At 50.5% G+C, this 24,035-nt stretch overlaps 1 protein-coding gene across 4 annotated transcripts in view; it reads right to left on the bottom strand.

The window, feature by feature from the left end:
- Positions 1-7,469: 7,469 nt before the first annotated feature.
- The window catches only part of JADE2 (jade family PHD finger 2), a 73,430-nt gene continuing 56,864 nt past the window's right edge, over positions 7,470-24,035 (bottom strand). For 3 of the 4 annotated variants that reach the window (XM_064387967.1, XM_064387965.1, XM_064387966.1), the window contains 4 exons: positions 22,610-23,071; positions 18,166-18,283; positions 14,134-14,262; positions 7,470-11,968 (listed from right to left, as the gene is read on the bottom strand). In XM_064387967.1, coding sequence (XP_064244037.1) covers positions 11,109-11,968; positions 14,134-14,262; positions 18,166-18,283; positions 22,610-23,071 — 1,569 coding nt within the window. In that variant the 3' untranslated portion in view covers positions 7,470-11,108. The remainder of the gene's footprint in view (positions 11,969-14,133; positions 14,263-18,165; positions 18,284-22,609; positions 23,072-24,035) is intronic. The other variant, XM_064387968.1, reaches the window with a different exon arrangement.

Consider the following 24,035-nt stretch of genomic DNA (forward strand, 5'->3'; position numbering starts at 1 on the left):
CCTCATATTCCTGCAGAAAAGAGCAATTCCCACGTGCTGCCACCACAAAAGCTGCTCCTTCAGGCACAGCCCTGTGTCACTCCGGGTCACCTCTGCTCCCTGGTCCAGGGAATGGTCTGGGAGAGTTGGAGTGGGCTGGGGAGAACCCTGTCTGCAGCAGGCTGTGTTGCTTCTCTATGAAGGTTTTGTTTATTTATGGATTTATTTTGTCAACTCCAGCCTTGCTCTCACCCACCAGCTTGTGCCACCAGGACAGGTAAATGGGGACAAGGAGCAGCTATGGCTCTGGTGTTCTGCACCACAATCACCTGCCCATGGGGCTGGAGTGCCAATTTGCCATCAAACTAGACTTGAAAAGTCATAAAATTACTGTGGTAACATCTTCACATTGCTTGCATCACTAAGCAAAACAGAGCACAGAGCACATGGAAGCTGGTCCCCAGGCTGCAGGGGTGCTGAGCATCCTGGCATGCCTCGGGGCCCATGTCCTTATCCCAGTCCCTGTTCCTGTCCCTGTCCCTGTCCCAGGAGCAGGAAGGGAGCCCGGAGCAGAGCCAGCGGCTGCAGGTGGCGGGCAGGAAGGGAGGAAAGAGGGGCCGGGAGCCGAGCAAGCCGGGCTCGGCCGGTTCGGCGGCGATCCTGGGCTCTGCCGGCACCGGCACCGCTGTGATCCTGGGCTCTGCCGGTGATCCTGGGCTCTGCCGGCACCGGCACCGGCACCGCTCTGATCCTGGGCTCTGCCGGTACCGGCACCGGCACCGCTCTGATCCTGGGCTCTGCCGGTGATCCTGGGCTCTGCCGGCACCGGCACCGCTCTGATCCTGGGCTCTGCCGGTGATCCTGGGCTCTGCCGGCACCGGCACCGCTCTGATCCTGGGCTCTGCCGGCCCGGCTGCCGCTGCCGCGGGGATGACTCGTGTGTTCCGCATCTTAGATGATGCTCTCCATGCCGCCGAGTGATGTCTTTGCTTCCCTCCCCTCCCCAGGTGAAGGTGCCAAAAGCCTTCCAGCACCTAAGGGGCTGCGGTAATGCTGGAGAGGGACTTGGTATAAGAGCATGGAGAGACAGGAGAATCGGGAATGGCTTCAAGCTGAAGGGGGTAGATTTATATTCAATATTAAAAGGGAATTCTTCCCTGTGAGGGTGCTGGGACACTTGCACATGTTTCCTGTGTCTTCCCCATCCCTGGAAATGTTCAAGGCCAGGCTGGATGGGGCTTGGAGCAACTGGGGTAGTGAAAGGTGTCCCTGCCCATGGCAGGGGGGTGCAAATGAGTTTTAAGGTTTCTTCCAACCCAGTTCAAACTGTGACTCCATGAAAACTGCACTGAGGGCAGATGATGGCTCTGGGGGATGGCAAAGCAGGGCTTGAGCCCTGCATGGCACTGGCAGCACCACAGCTCCTCTTCTTCGTTAGGAGGGAGTTATGTTCCCTGCTTTGATGATTTGGGGACACAGCTACTCATGCTGGAGTGGGAACTGGGCAGCCCCCAGTGCTGCTGAGCTGCACCAGAGCTCAGCTGTGTGGGGCACTGGGGGAGTGGGATCAAAGCCAGCATATGGGCTGGGGGCTGGTGATGAGAGGAACAGAGCTGGGGCTGGGTTGGGGGCAGAGGTGTTTCAGTCCAGGCTTTTCTTTCTGTTTATGTTTGATTGTGAAACAAATTCGTCTGTGGAGGATCTGGGCCTGTCAGTCCTCTTGCTCAGATAGGGGCCAAGAGCATCCTAAAAGGGCTGCAGCACCCACGGGAGGCCAGGCTTGGGGGCAGAGGTGTGACAGCCAGAGGTGCAGGCAGTGAACCCGTGCCAGCCTGCCCATTGCCTTTGGTGTTTCAGGTGTCATTTGTTCCCCCAACCCAAGTGCTCTGGGCTCTGACTTTTAGTCTGCCATGAGTCAAACTCTATGAGCAAAATGTAAAGAAAATTGCCACCTGTGGCTGGCGTTCCACTTGTACCAGATCGCAGGAGCACCCTCGGGGTGGGGACAGCCCTGCTCTGAGTGTCATGTCCTACAGGGGACACGGTCACAGCCACACACAGTCTCCCTGGGAAAGACCAAGAGGCACAAAATGAAGAGAAGGAGACAGGATATTTTGTCAGCAGAGCCCCTGCTCGTGCTGCTTCCCTTCTGAGGGCTGCAGATGCTCATTCCAGCTGGGTTTAGCCTACGGCTGAGTCTGGGAGGTGCTTCAGTTGCTGCTGCAAACAGACTCCTCGTTCTTTCCAGTCATTCAGCAATGAGACAATTCCATGCTTATTCACCCCATCAGTACAGCCCTCCAGGTCCACAAACCTTTTCCCTGATTCCCTCATTTCCAACAAACTGCTTTCACTGATACATTACAGAAACCAAAAGGCAAAATGAGTTTGTGTACACATGACAATTTCAGTTCTGCCAGCCCCCAGCATCGCAGCTCTCCAGCAGCCAGCAAACACCACCCTCAGACTGGAAAATCAGCTGAAATGGGATTTCTGTGAGGGCCCCAGTGTGATTCCTCGGGCCATCAGAGAGTGCTGCCAACTGCCTTAGTGTAAGGTAATTCTGTTTGCTGAAGCAGCTGTTGTCCCCTTAATTATCAAGAGGTGAAACCCTTAGCTAAGCCAAAGTCTTTGTAAAACTATAAAAAAAAGTCAGTGAGCAGTCTCAGAAGCCAGTAATGGCATCCTGTGTTCCCCCATTAAGAAGCAGAGAGTTAGACTGAGTTTCAGCTCTCAGGTCACATTTTCCAACAGGCAGCTGTGAGCCAGGGGCAGCAGTGACAGCTCCCTTGGTGTCAGGTGTGGCTGTTACTTCACCATCACTGAATATCCACTAATGCTTGGGATGGAAAACACTGCAGGTGCCTGTCAGGGTGCTGGTGGGGGAGCTGTGGCTGTTGATGGAGTGGGGGAGGCACAGCCACTCTTGGCACACTCTGGTTGTGCCATGCCCTTGCTGCTCCCAGCCTGTGCTCCTGGAGCTCAGCTATTTATGCTCCTTTATTTATACTCCTCCTTCCTCCTGGTGTGTTTGTATGAGCTGGTTTTGGAGCTGCTGTGCACCATGCACAGAGGACTGGGGAGATGCTCACAGGCTTCAGATCAGAGCAGTGACCTCAGTCCTCACGGCTCAGCAGACATCTTGCTCTTGCTGTGCCAAAAAATGTGCCTTGTGGCTGACTGTGCCTTGGCATCCTTGTGACTCAGCCTAAAATCTCAGCCATGGGCTAGGAGAGAGCTGGTGCTGAGCAGGTGATGCTCGTGGCACAGGGATGAGTGTCCCCAGGCTGCCTCTGGCCACACAGTGATGCTGCTTGGCCCTGTGCTGCTCGACCCTGTGGGGTGGATTAAAAAACCTGATTGGAACCAGCTCATTCCTGATGGCTCTCCAGAACAGCCCTTCAGGGGGGCTGCAGCATGCCAGGTCTGTGTGCTGGTCTCTCTGTGCTGGTCACTCCTGTGTCCCCCAGCACGGCACCTGCCTCAAGCTGGCTTTGGGAATGCAGGGCACAAGGGCTGTTGTGCTTTATTCCCCAAACTTACTAATTTTAAAGCTGGAGCTGCAAAAATTGCTGATTTCCCTCTTTTAGAAATGCTTTATTTATCCTGCTTTCTTATTAAGGGCAGGAATTCATCCCCTGCCTGACGGTCGCTCTGTGGAGTGTCAGTGTTATTTGTGGCATCCCACACAACAAACACCTATTTATAGCTGAGCATTCTTGGAAGGGGTTTTGGTACCTTGTTGTCTGCAGGGAATTTTCTCTCTTGCGGGGTACTGCGCTCCAGCCTGCACAGGGAGATGTTTGGACGGAGGCAGAGCACGTGGCAGGTCCATTCCCACATGGATGGCTGGTGTCCTCAGCAGCTCTCTCCTGGGAATAATTCTCCTGGAGTTATGGCTGCAGATGTGTTATTTTGCTTTCTTGACCTGCCTTTTTTTTTCCCCTGGAAAAACTCCATTTCATTGATCTGACCATTTGGAGCTCACTGCAGGGCTGCTAATCACCAGGTGTAACAGCAGTATTTTAACCTCTGCATTCTCTCCTCGTGCTCGGTGTCAGCATTATAAAGTACCACTTAAAATGTAAGCACAGGCAGTCAATTACTTTAATCTTTATTACATCTGAATGTACAGCAGCTACTCCTGAGGAAAAACACTGCATCTGATACTCAGCAGAGTGGGTTTAGCTGGGAAACACCATCCCAGCACTTTGGGAAATGCCAGAATCCCACCACTTTGGGAAAGTCCATCTCAGCACTGCACACACCAGCAGAGCTCAGACTCCCCCAGGGCTCATTTCTCCCAGCACAAACAGTACCACTAGCACCTGACTTCTGATTTTGGAAGGGAGCTGCATTCCTCTTACCACCTAATTCCCCATAAACTCTGCTGTTTGCATGATTTATGCCTGATGGCAGACAAGGCCCAGGACCTGTGCCCACAGCACCCTCTCATGGATGAGCGATGGGTATGGGCAAAGCTGTGGGCCCACCCTGTGCCCCAAGACTTGGCTGGGGGCTGGGCACCTCCCCCCCATGACTTCCTGCTGGATCTCCAGCATCTTTGGCCATCTCAGGAGAAGGAAGAGCTGCCTGCAACCAAAACCAGTCCCACCTCATCCCCAAGCTAAGCTGCCATGGGAAAACGTACCTGTTAAAACCCTCCATGAAAAAATGCCTAGTCAGACCCTCCACAAGTCTAGTCTTCACTTGTGCATTAAACAAACAGGGAATGAGTTTGTCAAACAGAGTTTGGGATGGGCAAGACTGCAGAGACAGTGCTTGTGAAACCCTCTGGATCAGCCAGGGTCGAGACCGGCTGCAGTGGGATTTTTCCCTTGTTTTGTGGGTTAGTCATAGGTTTGTTTATTTTTTTAGAGGCTTTTTTTCTTATTCATCTGTTGCAATCACAGCAGACACATCATTTCACAGCCCTACATGGAAATCCAAGACCAAGGAACTATTTTTAGTGCACAAAATGTCTCCCCTAAATGTATTAACTTTGGAAGAGTAAATATTAAATATGGTCTCATCACATTAGAGGCATTTATGCAGAAGTACAGCACCAGCGGTTTTAATGGTTAGGGGAAATTATGTTATACCACCAGCATTTAATCAAACACAATAAAAAAAGGTCTTGCTGCAATTCTTTCAGGATAAGCTGAAGGAAAATTAATTCCTTTCCACATCCGTTGCTGATGATTTACTGACACTGGGGGGTATTTGACCCATTAGTATTTATGATGGCACTTGCAATCTGTATGCAAAACATATAAGGACTAGCCTAACATTTATTTTGCAATTAAATTGAAATGATTCTTTGGCTACTTGCTCCAAACCAAGGCATTCAGCACCGTCTGTGATGAGGATACTATAGGCAAGCCCTGAGTGAGTACCACAGCCCTATGATAGACAGAGCCCTATGTGCTCTAACTGCCTACAAATACATGTTTAATAGTGGCTTTTGGTAACTTTACTGAGGAATCACTTCTCAGGCTGGGCTGTAGGACAGTGTGGTGCTGCTGGTGGAGCCCCAGTGCCCCAGGTCTGCCTGTCCCTGCTCTGTCAGCAGTGCCCTTCGTGGCTGGTGGCTCTCCTCTGGTGATGGTGAGGGGCAGTGGGGTTGCTGCCTGGGTTTGGTACTCAGGGCTGGGGTCCTGAGGTGCCTCCTGCACCTCACCCCTTCAAAAGGCAGCTTGGGGTTTAGATGGTGTCTGTCTAAACAGAAAGATATCAGATAGGAGCTGCTGGGCTGTTCTTGGTGAGTTGTTTTTGTTGTCAGCTTGGTGGTTTTATCTCCTGTGAAAGGGAGTGTCTGGGAGCGGAGGTGACATAGAGGTGATGTAGTCTTTTCAGCAGCCCAAAATTCTCTTCCTTTGCTTGCAGGCACTTCTGTTCCATGAACTTCTGTTCCCCATGCCCATTTCCACGATACATCCAGCTAGACCATCCCATCTCTGGTCTAATACAGGTGCCAGCAGGCAGGGATGCATCCTCCCAGGAATTTGGCCAGCTCTCTCTTCCATGAGCCTTAAATATTTTGGAGACAAAATCCTTGCCAGTTTGTAAAGATGATGCCTCATGTTCCCCAGCATCAGATCTCTGAGATCCATCTGGGCTTGGCATCATCCCCTTGGACATTCTGGGGCTGGGAAAGGGATTGCTGTTTCAAGTTAAACAATAACAGTCAGGCTGGCCTTGCTCCCTGCTTTGTGGAACTGAACTCCTGAATATCTCCCTGCCTTGAACAGGTGAAAGACTTGCTACAGAAGGCAGCTCTTGAACTGGCTTTCTGACAGGTTCATGCACATTGCTGTGGGCATCACACCTGCACTGAGGGGCTCTGGGGACTAGACTGGAGTTTGAGTTCATCACTGGGTGCCTGGAGAGCTGTGAGCAAGAACACAGCCCAGTAACAAAGTCTTTAGTTTTTAGCAATAAACCAATCCTTTCCTTTTTCATTGAAGAGCTAAATGTGAGGCCATGGTAGTTGCTCCACCCTCCAGAACACCCATCTCAGATGAATGGTTTTGCTCTGTCTTCACTGTGCACCATGACCTACCCAATTAATCAATTAACCAATAAATGGAACGAAGTGTGTCTACTAAATAGCTCATTTTCCTTCAGCAGCCCAGGCACTTGGGTGATTTTACAGAAGAAAAATGTGCCAGTAAAGGCCAGAAAAGGTGGAAGAGCCATTCCTTAATGACTCGAATATTTGCTGAAGCAAGGCAGCACCCTTGCCTGTGGCCTCCAAAGCAGCCAAGCCTGCACAAGATGTGGATGCCATTCAAGTTTATAAAGCTGTGTGATGAGCCCTGTGCTCCCACCACACTGCACAGGTGAAGAGTCAGGCTGCCAACCACAGCCCATGTCAGCAGTCACAGAATGGTGTGGGCTGGAAGGGACCTTAGAGACCATTTAGTTCCCCTCTCCTTCCATGGGCCCCTGCCCACTCACTGGACAGGCTGCTGGTTGGGGTCAGCAGGATACCAGGAGTGTCTTACAAACAGGAACTCATCACTGGAGTACTTTGGATTTCACAGCTTGCTTTTGCTCCCATGAATGGCAGATCTAGCAGTGTGTTTCCCTGCCTGTTAAACCAGCTCCTGGTGCAAGAAGCTGTTCCTCTGAGCATCCTGTCTCACAGCAGGACTTCCTCTGTGGGCTTTGCTCAAAGTCTGCAAAACAAGAATAAATTTCCACCAGAAAGGGGGCTACCTTGAATTACAGGAACTTTCAGGCATGGGGAACTTTGTGAACATCCTCTTGCTTGGGCTTGCCCTTCCAGCTGTTAGAAACGTCTCCAGCTGTGCTTTTCAAGAGCTGGCTAAGATTTGGCAATGGAAATGCAATGGAAGTTCAAAAATGTGCTACTCACAGGCAGAGTGGCTGCATCAGCAGGGCTGCACCAGCCCTGCATCCCCACAGAGCTGCATCCCTGGGATGAGCTTGCTCTGTGTGACCATGCTCACCACACCAACACGAGGTACACAGAAAACACTGCTTTATTGACTGCATTAGCCAACACATTGAGGAATGCAAAGGGGTTTCTTTTCATAAGCAATGGGCCATGGTCCCAATGTGTATTAAAGCATACACTGTATCTAAACAGGATGAAAATAATGGCAGACAGAACTATTCCAAGGCAACACAAATAGCATGCATAATACAGTCTCACACAGAACGAGTTTGATAACATTATATTGCTTTAAGGATTAACTAACATGGAAAATGTACAAAAAGGAGAAATAGGTTTTTGCATTAATGAAAAATACATTTTTTCTCTACAAAGGAATTTCTAATACAAGAAAATAAATATTGCAACATAAGCCAAAAATAATTTAAAATTGCTCTTTTCAATATATTTTCAATATTTCTCTTTTGTATTAACAAATGGCACATCACGTTCTTTGAAACAAAGAAAACAGAAGGGTTTCTCCTCCTGCGACATTCATATCGTTTCCTGTAACTGATGTGAAGTGGGTTGTTTTGAATGTGGAATGGTGCAAACTGCAGGGGATTTCCTTAAAGAACAACCAAACCTCATGCCCTGCCCTGTAGCAGCATCTTCCTGCAGCCTGCACCCATCCTGGCTCCATTCTGCATCCAACCTTGGGGTGAGCTCCATGGGACAGCAGGCATCCTAACCCCATAAAACACGTGCAAGTGGAAAAAAAAATAAAAGAAAAAAGAAGAAAAAAGTCAAAAGATGGGTGTGGGGAAAATGGGAGTGTGGAATGGGAGCTGTCCTGGGGAAACTCCCTCAGCCATCAGGGTTGGGGCTGGTGAGGGGCTGTGCTCCATCAGGGAATGATGCTTTCTGCATCCTCATCTCAACAGCGGCTGCTTCTCCAAGGAAACGGGTGCTCTTACAGTGCAAATGTCAATTCCTGCAGTTTATACATCTTAAAAGATAACATTTCTGTACTAAAATAAACCTTTTTTTTTCTTCTCTTTCTATTCATTTCAAAATACATTTACATTAACATCAAAAATATTTTCCTTGTGCATTTTCTCTCCAGAACACCAGACTCCCCTGCTCCCAGGACACTCCAGGCAGGGGATGCTCTGGGGTGGCTGCAGCCATCCTGCCATGGTCCAGCCCTTGCTCAGCCCCAAAGCTCACCAGAGCCCTTTTCCTCCTCTCTATTCCTGCCATCCCATTCTTCTCCTGCACCCCACCAGCTTGTTTAGCTTTTCCCCCCCTCTCCTGATGGCAAAACATGATGCCTGATGTTTTGGGAGTGTTTCAAACTGTGCTATTGCCCAATGTTGGAGGTGCCAGGTTGGTTGTTCTTTAAAGTTTCCCCATTTTTGCTTTCCTGTACTGAGAAGACAAGTAGTGCAGAAGCTGATGAATGGAACTGTGTACAGTGAAATTTGTGGATTGCTTTTTTTTAACCATAATTGAGTGAAGCACACGGAAGCAAGATTCATTAAAAGGCAGCATATTGATTATTGTTATGACTCGTATACTAGGATACTGGAGCTAAAGCTAGCAAGCCTGATAAGATAAACTAAGTCCTATTTACTGTATTTAACATTATCTGAACATACTGAGCCTTAATTAATGAGCAGATTTTCATTTCCAACCTCAATGGATTATGCTAATTTATAACAAAGGTAATTCCTGTTTTGTTGGTATTTTGCTGTTTTTTTGTTTTCTTTTTGTGTTTTTTCCCACTAATAACTTGTGTCACATTTTTCCCATGTGAGGAAGATTCCTTCCCAGGCACGGTCAGTCTCAGCCAGGTGAGTGTTGGGCTTAGGCAGGGCTGGGCATCCCACCCGCAGCCCCCACCGCTCGCCGTGTCTGGGATCAGCTGGGCTGTCATCACTGATCTGTGCTGCAATTTTATCAATAATAAGGACTTTGGAAGGCTGATAAAGATGATGATCTACTCTAAAACATCAATCGAAATAGTCTCAGAGTTTCAAAAAGAAAGCTCACAGTGAAATGAGCAAAAAGCATCGGAAACCAAAATGGCAGGATGCGGTCTCGGAGCAGCAGCATCCCTCGGAGCAAGCTTGGAACCTAACGCCGCAGCAGTGTGGTATGAGTGTGTCTTTAGTCCTTGGTTGCTAAATAACTTCCAATTTTTTTTCATAATGACAAGTTTCCGGTTTCTGGCTGTGCTGCTTGACTGTCAAAATATTTCTTTGGCATCCACAAAATTCTTTGACTGATTGGTTTGACAATTGCAAGGTTTTTTTGTTTAGTGATGGGTTTAACCGGTTGCAGAAGTGTCCCAGGTTTGGGTTGGTTTTGTTTTTGTTTTTTTTTTTAGTTTTTTTAAAACATTTTTTATTTTTAAAAAACAACAACAACAAAAGTTTCAGTGAATTCCTTTTTTTTTTTTGTTCCCTGAGCTCACACTGGGGTCACTCCAATAAAACACGTAGCATGACTTAACTGTGACCTTTGAAGCCAAAACCGAAGTAATGGTGCAATTAAGTGCAAACATGGAAATTCGCCTGACTTATAGGTAACATGGGCTTTTAAACAACATTTAAGGCTTATTGGGGACTTTTATGCATTAAATTATTGTATTATTTATAATGTCAGCTTCTGTGAATCACCCCTCCACAACGAGTCAACAGCTTGTAACCAGGATTTAAGGTAAAAAAAACCAAACCAAAACAAAACAAAGGATGGAGAGGAATAAATTCACCATTTCCATTGTAGCATTTAGAAAGAAAACATAATGGTGGTGGCAAGGGTTGCCATTTCCCCTCAGTGACGGCACATTTGGCCTTGGGGCCATGGTTTTGGTTTAAGGGGGATTTCAGATGTGCTGCCCTGGCATGGTGGGACCACAGCAGCATTGGAGGGAAGCAACCCTGACTCCCCACGGTGGTTTTAAAGGATGCTTTCCTCCTCCCTCCTGCCCCACATTTCCATTTTCCACTTGCTGATCCAGTCACCTGAGTAAATCACTTCAGTGTTTCTAAGAACCTCACGGGGGGCATGGATGGGGAGGACTTTTGCATCCTGGCCCCTGGACGGATCCCAACCAGATGGAAAGGTGAGGGGAAAAATAATGATCAAGAGGTTTTTTTTCCCTAAAAATAGAAATGTAACATTGCTCTCTTCCACCCCAAGCGTTTTCCTCCAACAAGCTTTTTGTGCTTTAGTCATTATTTATTTCAGAATCGCTTATTTCGCTTCCTTCTCTCCGCACACACAGGTGGGAATTTCCCCTCCCACAGCTGGCCACTGCCGGACCCTCTCCTCGCTCCCTGCTCTGAGGGCAACCGTCCCAGGCAGAAATCTGCCCCTCATTAAATAATGCCCATTAATTGAACTGTCATCCCTGCAGAAAGCACGGGTACCGGCACCCTCCACCCTCTCAGCACGCTCGCCATCGGTCCTGGCGGGTGCCGGCTCACGTTCCCAGGAAGTGGGGTCTGGCAGGGAGCCGGGGAGGGACCACTGCTGTCACAGTCGTCGATGTCGGTGAAGCTGAAGCTGTATCTCAGGCGTATCGAGAAGAGAAAGACAACAGTGCCGAATTTCCAACTATATACACACATTAAAAACCCCCCTCGCCGTGACACCAGGCAGAAATTGGACATGGCAGTTGGAACTGGGTTGAGGCCTCCTCGAGCCGGCGCGGTCGGAGCAGTTAGGACGCCAGGATGCTCATCCTGACGATGTCCTCGCCGGCCGCGTCCAGCTGGCCGCGCTGCGCCCGGCCGCCGCGGGACTCCCCGTCCGAGTCGCTCATCTCGGCGTCGGAGAAGTATCCGTCCGTGTCGGCGTCGAAGCGACGCAAGGGAGCTCCGCCAGCGCCCTCAGCCTTGGGGGGCTGCGCCCGCCGCGCCCCCCGGCTCTCCTTTGGTAATTTGAACCGCACGATGGTTTTGGGGCTACCTATGGAGTCAGGCACTTTGGCCGCGGGGCTGGGCTCCGTCTGAGCGCAGCGCGGCGTCTCCTCCTCCTCCTCCTCCTGGCTGACGCAGCCCCGTGTCCCAGCAGGGGGATGAGGCTCACTGGCTTTCTGGAGAGAGCCCTTCCTGGCCACCCTTTTGGCCTCGCCCGTCCCTCTGCGGTCGGTGGGAAGCTTTGCTGCCCCTTTTTCCGACTTGCTCGGCCTGGAATCCAGAGCGAAGGGCTTGGCAGGATCATCCGACAAGTTGCTGGCATTGTTAGTCCAGGGCTCGGAGCCCTCCGGGTGGCCCCCACCCACTGCAGAGGGGCTGCTCCTCGGCAGCTTTTTCTTAGTGTTCGTTCTCGTTCTGCTTTTCACTTTCTTTGTGGTCTCGCTCTGCCTGAATGGGGACCTGAGGGAATGGTCCATCATGAAGCTCAGCAAGGTCTCCTCATCCTGGAGGAGCTCCTCGGAGAGGCCAGGGGTGCTGGCCTCGTGGTGGGCGTTGTTGAGTGACCACTCGCTCATTGCCATGTTCTCCGCGGTGATCTGCACTGACTGTGCCAACCAGCTGTTGAAGAAAGTCCCATCGATGGGGAAGGAGGTTGACAAGCCTGGGAAAAACAAGAGTGGAAGATTGCCTCAGAAGCCAGGAACAGGAACAGCCGTGTTGCCCTCTATCACCATCACCCACTCCACCAAAACTCCCAGGCACTGGAGAAACACTTGGAAGATCAACTGCAATGCACCACACCAGACACGGAGCAGGGCTTACCCCGGCACTGGTGATGAACTTGGGGTTCACTGGGGTCACAGCACAACAACCCCAGCACTCCCTCATGTCCAACCCTCCACAAACCTCCCTGAATCCAAACCAAGCTTCTTCCTTCAGTGAAGATGACAAGGAATGATACCCCAGCACAGGTGGAAACATTCTCATGCAAAACTGGAAGCCAAACAATTCAAGTGTAAGTTAAAAAATATGGTGACAGAGCAGGACTTGTGTCCAGATGGGGATGACAGGATCCTAAGGAAGCAGCTACTGCAAGGCCACCCTCAGAGCTAATCAGCCAGAATGGTGATGGGACCACTGCTACATCTGCAGCTCTGAGAACATCTCAGAAGGCAAGGAAACTGAAGAAGAGGAGCAGAGATGAAGGCTGGAATGGAAAAAGCTGAAAAACTTCCTGATAATGATCATTGAGAGCAAGAGTGAGCACTGTGGGCTGGGCTAATTGGGTCCAATTAGCAATGGGAAGGTGCACACCTACACAGGCACAGGCAGTTTTAATCTCTGAAACAGAAACCCACGGGTTCAACATTTGAGTTGGTTTTATGGATGAAGGAAAAATGAAATTTAATTCTGGATTTCAGGAAGAGCTTTCCTTTGAAACAGTCTAGCAACAGAGAGGGAAGAGCAGTGGCTCAGGCAGGGTGACTCATGCCCAGTGTTTGCTGGTAGCAATGTTGGCCTCACATCACCCCCCCCTGTGAGCAGCAACACAGGCTGTGACCCTGCACCTCCTGCAACTCACCACAGCCTTTTTGGAGAAGACAGCACCCCACCCTGAGCAGGGAAGGTGAAGCAGGAGCAAGGATGAACTTTGGCCATTGTGTGGTACCCAAACACCAAAAAGCCCAAGTTCTGTGGGCAAGGGCACTGCCCAGCTCACCTTCCCCAGCCCTGCTCTGATGACAGCAGCCCCAGGGGATGCTTCAAACCCTTCACAAAATGCAGGAGGTAACAAGACCTTGGTGAGGCTTTGGGTCAGGTTGCCTGGTTTCCCAAGCCCATAGCCATGCAGTTTCCTCTGAGATTCTCCAGCCTCCACTGTTTGCTGGAATTTGCCCCAGCAAATCCAAAACTTCTTTAGCCAAGACAGAATGAGTGCAAAAGCCCCATTTCCAAAGGTCCAACAGCTCTGAGATGACCAGAAAGCAGCATAGGTGAGCAATGTGCAAAGCAGAGCAAGGCAGGGTGGTCCAGACCACCAGGCCTCCCACAGAAATGCTCTGTACCCCCTGGAGGGTTTTACAGCATCTCCAGACTGCCCGAGAGCGTCAAAGGACCAGTGCTCCCCTGTGCCCTGGCAGCTAGGCACACGTGAACTCACCACCTCCTGCCCCTGCTGGGGGAGGTGGCAGCACCGGAGGAAGTCAAGCAACAATTCCATGCAAAAACCTCGTCAAGGACCTTGTCCAAAACAACCTTTTTGTTCTGTTTCTTTTTCTTCCCCCAGCCCTGTCTGCTGCTGTAGGCGATGGGGACCTGCTGGAGGTGGCTGAAGCATCTGTAGGGACAGGCTCCTCACCCCCTGAGCAAATGCAAGAGATGGGTGCACTCTGTGCCTGACTCCTGGATGTTCCTGCACCTCTGGCACAACCAGCATGGCCATATATGCCATGAAACCTCATGAAACCCCAAAGCACAGAAGGCACAGGGGAGCAGCCCTGCCATGGGGTGGGTAAGTCTGATTTTATCACCTGAAAGTGAAATCCCGCTCCAGCAGCACATCACAGGTTTTGTAACACATTCTCCCAATCCTGGAGCTACAGGGGGGAATTTTAAATCCCCTGCCCTGCAGTGAGCATGTTTCTGAGCCAATCTCTCCAGCAGGACCTGGATAATTCAGGCTGATTCCCAGAAAGGAGAGATGGAAAGTGTAACTCCACCGTGTTACGTGCAGGAGGGATCAGGGGCTGGGACTCTTAACCCTGCTCCCCAAACAGGGAGCCTCCAGCATCGCGGGTCAGCTCTGTGCCATAAAATCAGACTTACCCAGTTGTCCCAAAACAGTTTCGTTGACCGATTTCCTTTTCTCTGTCTTCTCAGGACTACTTTTTCTACCATCTCTTCCTTTCCTTCTTGGGTCACTTTTCTTACCCTTTGTCTTCTTCCCAGTTTGTTCTGGCATTTTTTAGAAAGAAAGGAAAACGCCGTGTGAGACGAGGCATCAGGGATGCTGCGGTGAGCGAGTTCCCCTGGGGCACACCCTGCAGTGCAGACCTGGAGCACACCTGCAAACAACTCCAAGCCAAAGGGGGAACAAGGGCCATTCCCTGGGCAGCTGTAAGCTAAGGTTTCTACATGTCAAGAAAATCTTAATCCTGTAGGTTATAAAAAAAGGAGATTTTAGCCTTGGAGAGGAGTGGCCACAGGAGCAGCCCCACTGAAGGCAGGTGACTTGCTGGAGACTCTACAGCCACAGACCTGGACCAGGACTTTGGGGTGAGGACCCACTAGGGAGTAACCCCAAACCCTGTTCAGACACCTTGCAGGAGCCATGGTGACCTACATACCAGGTGCTGTGTCACCCATCTCCAACAAGAGCACCTCCAGAAAGGATTCAGCTGCACAGCCACACTGACAGAGCAAAGGTACCAGCAGTTTTAAAGCCAACCTTGATTTGACCCTTTGACAAAACTGTGCAGGAGTGAAAAAAACCCCAAAGTGATACAGGTACACAAAGGATATAGGAAGGATGACGAGGACTGCCTATGAAAATGTAGGAATCTAAAGGGAGCTATACAGACATACAGCTAAAAATTAGCATTTCCTAAATGGCTTTGAACTTCTACTGGATTTATTCCACTTGGGTAAACAGGACAAATACCCTATAAAAGTACAACTTGTATTGCCAAGTAAAATACTTGCAGCAGTTTTTACTTACTCTGTTAGGCCATTCTCCCCCAGAAGTCTGTGCTAAAACTTCTGTTAATTTTCAGAGAGGGAAGGATACTGCCCTTAAACCAAAATGTGGGTGGCTTAAGGAAATGGAGGCAAGACAGGCAGTTTTTCAGAGTCTGGCCCATAGGCTAAACAATGATCTTAAGGAAGAAATCAGTTTATTGTGTCAGCCAGCAGCAAATCCTCAGCAGAGAGGCCATGGGGTGGACGGGTCAGAGGGAATAACCTCAGCAGCAGTGGAAATGTACTGGGTGAGCAGGGGAGGGAATTTGCATTGCACCTGCCTGAGTCTGAATTCACAGAGGATTTACAGTCCTGGAGTTGCTAGCCAGGAACCCCTCCTGACCAAAGGACTTCCAGAAAGAAAGAAATGCAAAAGCAAATTTGGTATTTGCTACGTTCCTGCCAAGTAATGGGAGGAAGGCAGACACATTTTTCACTTCGCTTACAAAATCAAAATCTAACTTTGTTTAGACAGCACAACGGGGCTAAAGAGAAACCCGAGCAGCACTTTTTGAAGAGGAACCTGTCAAAATAGTAGCCGTGTTTCAAAGCCAGACAGTGTTTACTTTCCACTCAGTGCAAGAAAAATACAGGGAAGAGAGGAAGGTTCATTTTACACGGGAAGTTCTCACTGATTTTATTAAGAATCTCCTGCTTAAATGATCATTTGACAGCGGGAAAAATAAACCCCTCCTGTTCTGAGTTTTGGGTGGGAGCTGGTCCAAAAAAACCTTTGTGCCAAAACCATCTTTGGAACAACCCCAACAGATCTCAGTTGATGGCTACTGTAACAGCAGCTAAAAACTGCCCTCATCCTGGTGAAATAATGGAGACTTCTTCCTTTCTCCAGGAACCCCAGGTATGGAGAGCATCCTGGTCAGGAGCTGTGGGGGAGGATGCTAACAGAACCTTCCCCCCTTCCAAACCAGTAAGTGCTTTGTAATGCTGGAAAAGACAGCAGTGAGTTATCCAAAGCTTTGGTTCCACTGGATGCTGAGTATCTGCAGCTCCTGGTCTGGTCTTGGCAAGGGAACTCCTCCTGAGCTCAGGACACTCTAGAGACTGATGCTGAAATGCACTCGGGTCCCTAATGTCCCCCTGCCATGGGAAGGACCCAGATGCCCAAACCACCTGGAGATCCCAGGACCAAATTCCTGGAGCTGTTTCCCTGGCAGCAGGGACTGATGGGAGCTGGGTCCCAGAGGAAGCAGTCAGTCCCTGCTCAGGCTCAACCAGTAAGTCCATCCTGGCAGAGACAAGCAGCTCAGCTCGGCTGGTTCAGAGTGGAAAAATGCAAACACCAGCCAGGTAGGGCAGGAGAGAAGAGCATCTGCATCACAAGGTCTGAAGTGATCCCTGCACACCAATCCCCACCCAAGCCACCCTCCCTCCCACTGTGGGTTTGTCTGATCACTCACCTTTGGGCAGAACAAACATCATGGGCACAGCAGCCATGCTTTTCTCAAGTACTCCCATAACATTTTTGGGAAGGGCAATCACACAGCATTGACTGGGCAATGCAGACAACTCCAAAACATCAGCAGCAGAGCCTCAGCACAGCTCCCATCATTGGCTGGCATCTGCACCCACTGCTGAGGCTCCCAGCTCACCTGCTCCTGCTCTCCCTGGGAGGAACTGCTGCCTCCCATCCCACTGCTGCATCAGAGAGAGGGTTGGGCATGTACCCCCAAGGCATTTTGGGGAACACAGGTCCCCAAGGGTATTTCCAGCTATCTAACACCTTGTCTGCAAGTGAGGAGAGCTTAAAAACCCATCCTGGCAAACTACCCTGTGCCTATCTCCTTTTGAGAGCTATGAATGCAGGGCTGGGTTTGCTCAGCTGAACTAGAGATCATCCTGAAGTCCCCTGTGATGCCTCCAAAACCCACAGAAGGTGGCAGTGATAGCTCATGGCAGATGGTGCTCCTGGCAGGGATGCTGCTGGCTGGGGTGGTGAGGTGGAGGTCCAGCTCAGGAATAATGTGCACAACAAACCCTGGGTGCCAGGGATGGATGTGCAATGTGGGGTCCCCAGTCAGTGGAAACACCATTTGTGTGTGTTCAGGCTGCTGAGCTGTACCTCCGGCCCAGTAAGGACATGCAGAGGAACACAGAGCACAACAGGGACGGGGGTTACAGGACCCACATCACCCCAGAGCACACCCTGGGGCCCCAGCCCTCCTGTGCCCCATCGCTGCCTGGCCTTGGCTACCAAGAGGAATTTGCATGGGCCTGAGTCACAGACATCTCAGCACACACATTCCTCAGCCTCCAAAATTTCAGTCAAAGGAGACTTTTGTCAAGGAAAGCTCAGCCCAGACAGTTCCTGAAGAAACCCCAACCATGTGATGGCTTCAAACACAACTCCAAAGCCACAAACACAACAACCGTCGGAAGCAGCTGCCAAAGCACCAGATGCTGCTGCTGGAAAAACTGTTCTGCAGCCACAGGGTCTGGTCTGCCCTGCCACAGGAGGCAGAGCAGGAGGAGGAGGAGGGAGAAGGAGCTGTGGGCTCCGGCACTGCTTGTGCAAAAGCGAAAAAAAAGTAGGACAAAAGGAAACCAGCTTTATTTCAGCTCCTTAATAAAAGTTGGCAGAGGCTTTGCAGTCAGCAGCATGATCTCCACTAAGGGGTATGTGAAGCAGGGAGCTGCAGCTGGCCAGAGCTAAAGGAGCTGGTCTCCTGGAGCAACAGACTCCCCACCAGCAGCTTAACCCTTGATTCTTGACAGAATGCTCAAAGGCATCTGCAAAGAGCCTGAAGCAGGGCTCCCAGCCTGTGCCAGGGAGCCAGCTGCAGAGCAGCCCATGCCCAGGATGTGCCACCTCCTCCCAAGCAGTCCCAGCTCAAAAAGTCGCCAAATACTGTCTGAGCATCCCCACCTAAGCAAATGCTTGGTCCTTCTAATTTCTGGGAAAGGGAGGATCAAGAGGGATCTGTGAAAACAAATAGCTCCTGCACTCCAGTCACCCAGAGTCTGGCTTTACTGAGTGTTTCTGAGTCAATACATGAACCATGCCAAAATAACATATCAGGGGAGGGGGCAGCTCTGGCTTCCCTGGCACACAATTTGGCTTCAGTGGGAAGCGTCTGTGAGAATGAATTTTGTGGTACTGACCTGGGTAAAGATCTTTCTCAATAAGCTTCATCTGGAGATGGAAGATCTGCTCCTGCAGTTTACAAATGGTGTGTTTCATTTTCTCCCGTCTTGTCACCATGTAACAGAGATTTCTAACCTGCAGAAACACAAGAAACAGTGTCTGGTTTAGGCAGGGTCAAAGCAGGTCCCCGGTGCTGCTGCTCCTGCTGCCCAGGGAAATCCCCACTCCCTGGGATTCCATCCTTTTCACCCCACCACCATCTGAGCTGCACTCCTACCACGGCCCTTGGGGTGAGCCCGGGCTAGCAGAGAGGGCTCCTCATCCAAACTGTGTGGTACATGTGGGAAAAACCATGCAGTGATAATTCCAAGCCCAAGCACCTTTGTGCTGGCTCCAACAGCCAGGACCCCACGGTGGGCAGGGAAGGCTGGAAAGGAAGATGCTGCAGAGGGAACATTACAACACAGTCATGGAAAGGGCCAGCACCAACCATCTGAGCATTGTGCCCAGCCCTTGGCCCAGCAGCTGCATCAGGCACATGTCCTGCTCACACCTGACACAGCCACCTGCACAAAAAAATGCCAAATTTGAGGAGACATCTTGGTGCTGCTGCAGTCAATGCATCAGTTCTCATACAAAAATTGCACCTTTTACAGGGAGGGATAAACCCTCTTCCCACAGGCAGTGCAGGGAAGGGACTGAGCTGGGATGGGGTGTCAGAGCCTCACAGAACTGCCCTAAAGCAGATACCAGGAAAAAGCACAGAAAATACAGCAAAATACCCTGGTGATGCTGACCAGGTCAGCAGCTGGAGCAGCTCCCTACCTCAAATCTGCCCCTCCATAGGGTTATTCACACTTGCTCCACAGCTACCTGCAAATCACTGGTGCATTTTGCCCCAGTCCAAGAACAAGTGGGGATGGAAGAAGGTGATCTTTTAAGGTTCCTTCCAACCCAACCCATTCTATGATTATCTGGAGCTCTAAACACAAAAAGCAAAGCACAAAATATAAACTGCTCACGTGAGCCAGTGCAGCAGAAGCAGCTAAACCCTGCTGCTGATAAACACCCCCAGCAGCACAAGATGACAGAGCTACTGCTGATAACTCCTGGCACTGGATGGTTTCAGTGCCATGCTTCTGCCAGCCCCACGGAAGGGTGGCTGCAGAGCCAGGCTCTGGCACTGCTGCCACCATGGACATCAAGGCTTTTGGAACAAGCAGAGGCTTTCAGCTGCACAGCATAAAATGCTAATGGCAGCTAACAGGATTTGACAGCATTTACTCAGCCTTTTGATACTCTGAAAGAGCAAATCTGCCTGCAATAAGGTAAGGAGGACGTGGTCTGAAGAGAGGAACATGCACATGGGGATGTCCACATTCACATGTGACCCTGATGTCTTTGATTCCTCCCCCTCCTCATGCTCACACCCTTCTCTGTAGAGAATATTTCCAGGCTTGGGGGACTGTCCCAGTGTGGCCAGGAGCCTCTGTGCCTCTCACAGTGACACAGCAAGCCAGGACATCATCCCACACTTACCTTGTATCTGCCACCAAAGGCTGTGAGGGCAGCAGGACAACTGCAGTCAACCCCTAGTACTGCCTCACTTAAGGATAATTTGGGAATGTTTAGAAAAAAAGGAGAAGAAGCTGCTCTTTTTGTTGTTGTTGAATGCCCTAGCTGTAAATACAAGGCAGGCAGTTCTATAGCATATTTTACTATGTTCTCTTTTTTTCTTCTGGATTAGAGAAAACATCAAACTATTTCTTTAGGAAGAAAACAACTGCTTCTGGCAACCTGACTCTTCAAGAGTTTGGCCATATCTCTTCTCTATGATTTGATATTCCTGGAAGAAAACATTACTTTAGCTTTGCTTAGAGACTGCTGGTATTTACCCACACTTACACAGCTCAACACCACCCAGTGCTGCTTCTCCAAGCCAAGTTTAGATGCTGGTGTGAAAGCCTGGAAACCACAGCTTTTTGTTAAAGTTAATTTAAACACCCAGTCCCTGGAAAAAGCTTTTTTAAAAAGGCAAAGAGGGTTTAAAAAAGGCCAAAAATAAAACGGGGGGCTGCATTAGGATTCCCAGTTAATAGCTTTAATTTGCTAACACTTGTGAAGTACAGAAATGTCAGGGATAAAGAAATGACAGAGAGAACCACCATCACTATGGCTGTCCCCACGTCATCTGCTCTCTGCTTCTGCCTCCCCAATTCCTGGACCCCTGTACCATCACCAGCCCCAAAATCACTTCTGCCAGATTAATTGCTGAAATTGCTAAAATACATAATAACATCCTGTGGACACCCTTTGAAAGCCTTCAGAGCCTCCCAGGCTGCTCCTCTCTGATCCCAGTTTGATGTAATTCCTCATTATTTGCAAGTGAAACAGGGTGGCAGTGACCTGGCAGGTGCAGGATCAGATACCTGGGATGCTCTGCCCACAATTGGATTTAAACCCCACCACCCATCTGAGCACTGGACTTTGATCTGGCTGGTGTTTATTGTTCCACTCTTGGAAGCAGAACAAACAAACAGCTCTTCCAGGGACAGGCAGTGAAACCTGGCAGGGAGTTGCTAAGCAGAGGCTGAATGCTGACGGGCACACCCCACAAAGCCTGGAGGCAACTCTGGAAAATGAGAAATCTGGTAAAACACGTAGTTTTGACACAAAGAAATCAAAGAGAAGCTGCCGTGGGCAAAGCATGGTACCCAGGGATGCAGAGTGTTTCAGTGCAGCTGGAAAAGCCAAGCTGGGAACAAAAGGAAGCAGCAGGAGGCAAAGCAGCCTGGTTTAGATTTGCAGTGTAGAGCAGAGGAGGGGAAAAAGTGAGTTGAACTTGTCACCCTCGGATCAGGCAGATGCAGCCTGTTGCTGGAGACCCACCAACGGTGGCACCAGCCCAGCACTACACAGAGATGGAAATGAGGTAAGTAAAGGCAGGAACAAAGGGGGGACAGACTGGCAGAGGGATGGCAATGATGACCACAGGGATGAAAGCCCACAGAACCACAGAAAATAGACCAACAGGTCCAAATCCAACTATTTCCACACAGAAGAAGGCTCTCGGGCTCCAGGATCCTCACAGGAGGTGGGTGCAGCAGGGGACCAGGGCAGGCTGGTCCAAAGCTGAACCCCCACCTGGACATGAACACAGTGCCCACCCACAGTGCCCTTCTCTCACAGGTTCAGTCATGCTACAGACCCACAGCAGACTGAAGAGAGGGTCCAGGGACATGCAGGGGCAGCATCCCCACCACCTTCACCTCCCAGGGAACAACATGTCACCTACTGCACCCTCAGCCCCTGCTGAGGAAACCACAGCATCATATCCACCAGGTCAGAACAATGCTCTTTTCCTGCTTTCCTTCCTCCTTGCTCCTAGAGCTGTGGGTGGGTTGTCTAACAGGGACCTGGGCAAGGGCCATGGATTCACCCCTCTGGCAGGAGCAGGAGAGAGGGAACCAGACAGGGCTTGGGTACTCAGCAAAGGAAGTGAAGCAGCTTGGGCTGAGCATGCCAAGCTCAGCATCCCTGCCCTGCCTGTCCCTGTGCCTGTCCCTGTGCCACTGCTATGCCCACGTGCCTCCTCAGCAGCAGCACTGCTGCACCTGTCCCCCTCTGCCATCCCACCCCAGGTTCTGTGTGTGCTTCCTCTTCCCCTGTGCCTCTTCCTCTCGCTGCTTCTCACCTTCATGGCTGCTCCTCCTTTCCATCTGCCCCATCCCTGCTCCTGCCCCATGTGCAGCTGTGACAGCCAAATCCAGAGGCAGCTGCAAGGAGTGGCAGCAAGCCCAGCCCAGGGAGTTCTGGCATCACTTGGGCACTGCTGCTCCACCAATGCTCCCTCTCACCCAAAAGGCTGCTGTGGAGGCTGCTGCTTCCTCTGCTCTGGCTGGGAGGATTCAAGGATGTCCTGCACCCCTGGGAGCTGCAGGTGCCTGCATCCTCTGGCTCTGCCCCTGCCAGCAGCTCCCTGAGGAGCTGACCCACTTTTGGCTGCAGCAGGGCAGGGGATGCCCAGTCCCACTGGCCCTGCTCTCACTCTGCCTTTCACTCATCTTTGATGTTTAATGTTAGTAAATAAAGATGTGCTCCCAAGCCTTGCTGCTGCAAAGCACCTGAGGGCCAACACAGGATAATTTTGTGAAACTATTTAGGTATAGTGGACACAAGCTGCAGCATCACCTGCCTCCCATCCACCCAGCCCTGCCAAGGCACCTCTCCCTGCAGACATTTGTTCTTTTGAACCCCCGGATGAGCCCAACACTAACTTACTCCATCAATGTCAGTGTTTTGGCAGTGATGATGTACACACACCGAGCACTGCTGAATTTCTGGATGAAGATGAAAGAACAAAACTGTAAGGGGAGTCAAACTGAGTCAGGGGGAGCAGGGCTTGTGCTGTCTGTGGGTGCCAGCACATGGGTACACCACTGAAGGAGAAGCTGTACTCACCCTCTCCAGGTCTTGCCTGAGGTGCATGAAGAGCTTTAGGCGTCGGTAGAGAACATCCTGCTCTTGCTGAGCCAAGTTGTCCACTTCATCCGTTTTTGGTGTCAGCAGCGGTTTGTTGGAGTTTGCTTTCCTCTTCAGCTTCCAGTACTGGTAGACAAAGTCCACCAGTGATTCACTTAAGTCAAGGTTCTCTGCCACCTCTGAAGGCTTCACGAGCTCATAGAAGTCCTCCTCCAGCTGCTGGAGCTTCTGCTTCCGCAGCGTGACCTTCTCCAAGTCCAGCTGGGCTTGGTCGGGCTCTGTCCGTGCCTCCTCGGGCAGCTTGGTGGCGCCGGTGCTGTGCTCGAGGCAGAAGGACTTGAACTTCACCTCATCGTTGTCTGCCAGGATAGTCCGCATGTCCAGGTTGTGGTCGAAGGCGCAGGTGACGTGGAATGCGGTGACACAGGCGGGCATGGAGCACTGCGGGACAAGGACAGGGCTCAGAGCCAGGCACCGTCGCTGAGGGGACTCCCACCAACACAACAGGCAACAGGGGCACGCCACAAACCCAGGGACACCACCAGGGTGACACCTGCTGTGAAGTGATGGAGGCTCCACCACAGGAATTCCTGATGGAGGAGCACCGGTATCGCCCCGGCCGCAGAGACCCCAGGGCCCAACACCACAAACACAAGCAGAAGAACCCCAGGGTTCAAGAGGTGGCATTTTCCCACCTAACCTTCTTTAATCCGCCTCTGCAATGGGCCCTGCTCATCTCCCACCTACCACAACCAGAAGCTTCCACAGGTTCTTCCAACAAGACATGCCAAAAGCAAAGAGCAGCACGTGCCAGTGGGATGCTCCAAGACTGTCAGTGGATTTGTCCTGATGGAGAAATGCTCACCTGTATTTCACCCTCAAGCTACTCCTCCTCTGTTACCACATCTAAGTCAGAATGCCATTTTTACTGGAAGCATACAGAACATGGGAAGGTTTAGGAGTGAACATGGGATCTAAGAAGCAGCCAATGCTCCTAAATGCCTTCCTCCTCAGGAAATTACACAGCCTCTAACTTGCTCCATTGAAAAAAGAAAGAGAAATGTAACTGGAGCAAAACATCACAAAGCAATGCTTTAAAACTTGTACATTGGCTACAATGTTGTCAAACTTGCATCAGATTGATTTTTTCAATGATCTTCTGAACTTACCTCAGGCTTAAATTCCTTTGGATCCCACAAGCAACAAATCTCAGCCTGGTGTCCCACAGAGAACTCCCACCAGCCAGCGCTGTGCCCATGTCCATGTCAGCACCTTCTCCCCCTCCACTCATTAACTGTTTTTAATGGCTCAGAGTGTCAGGTAATTATTTCAACCATAATCCATAAGAAATCAGTCTATTCCAGCTGCTAATGACCAGTTAAACTGCAATAATGAGACCTTTTAA

This window comes from Passer domesticus, chromosome 13, assembly GCF_036417665.1.
Source record: "Passer domesticus isolate bPasDom1 chromosome 13, bPasDom1.hap1, whole genome shotgun sequence".
Taxonomy (NCBI): Eukaryota; Metazoa; Chordata; class Aves; order Passeriformes; family Passeridae; genus Passer; species Passer domesticus.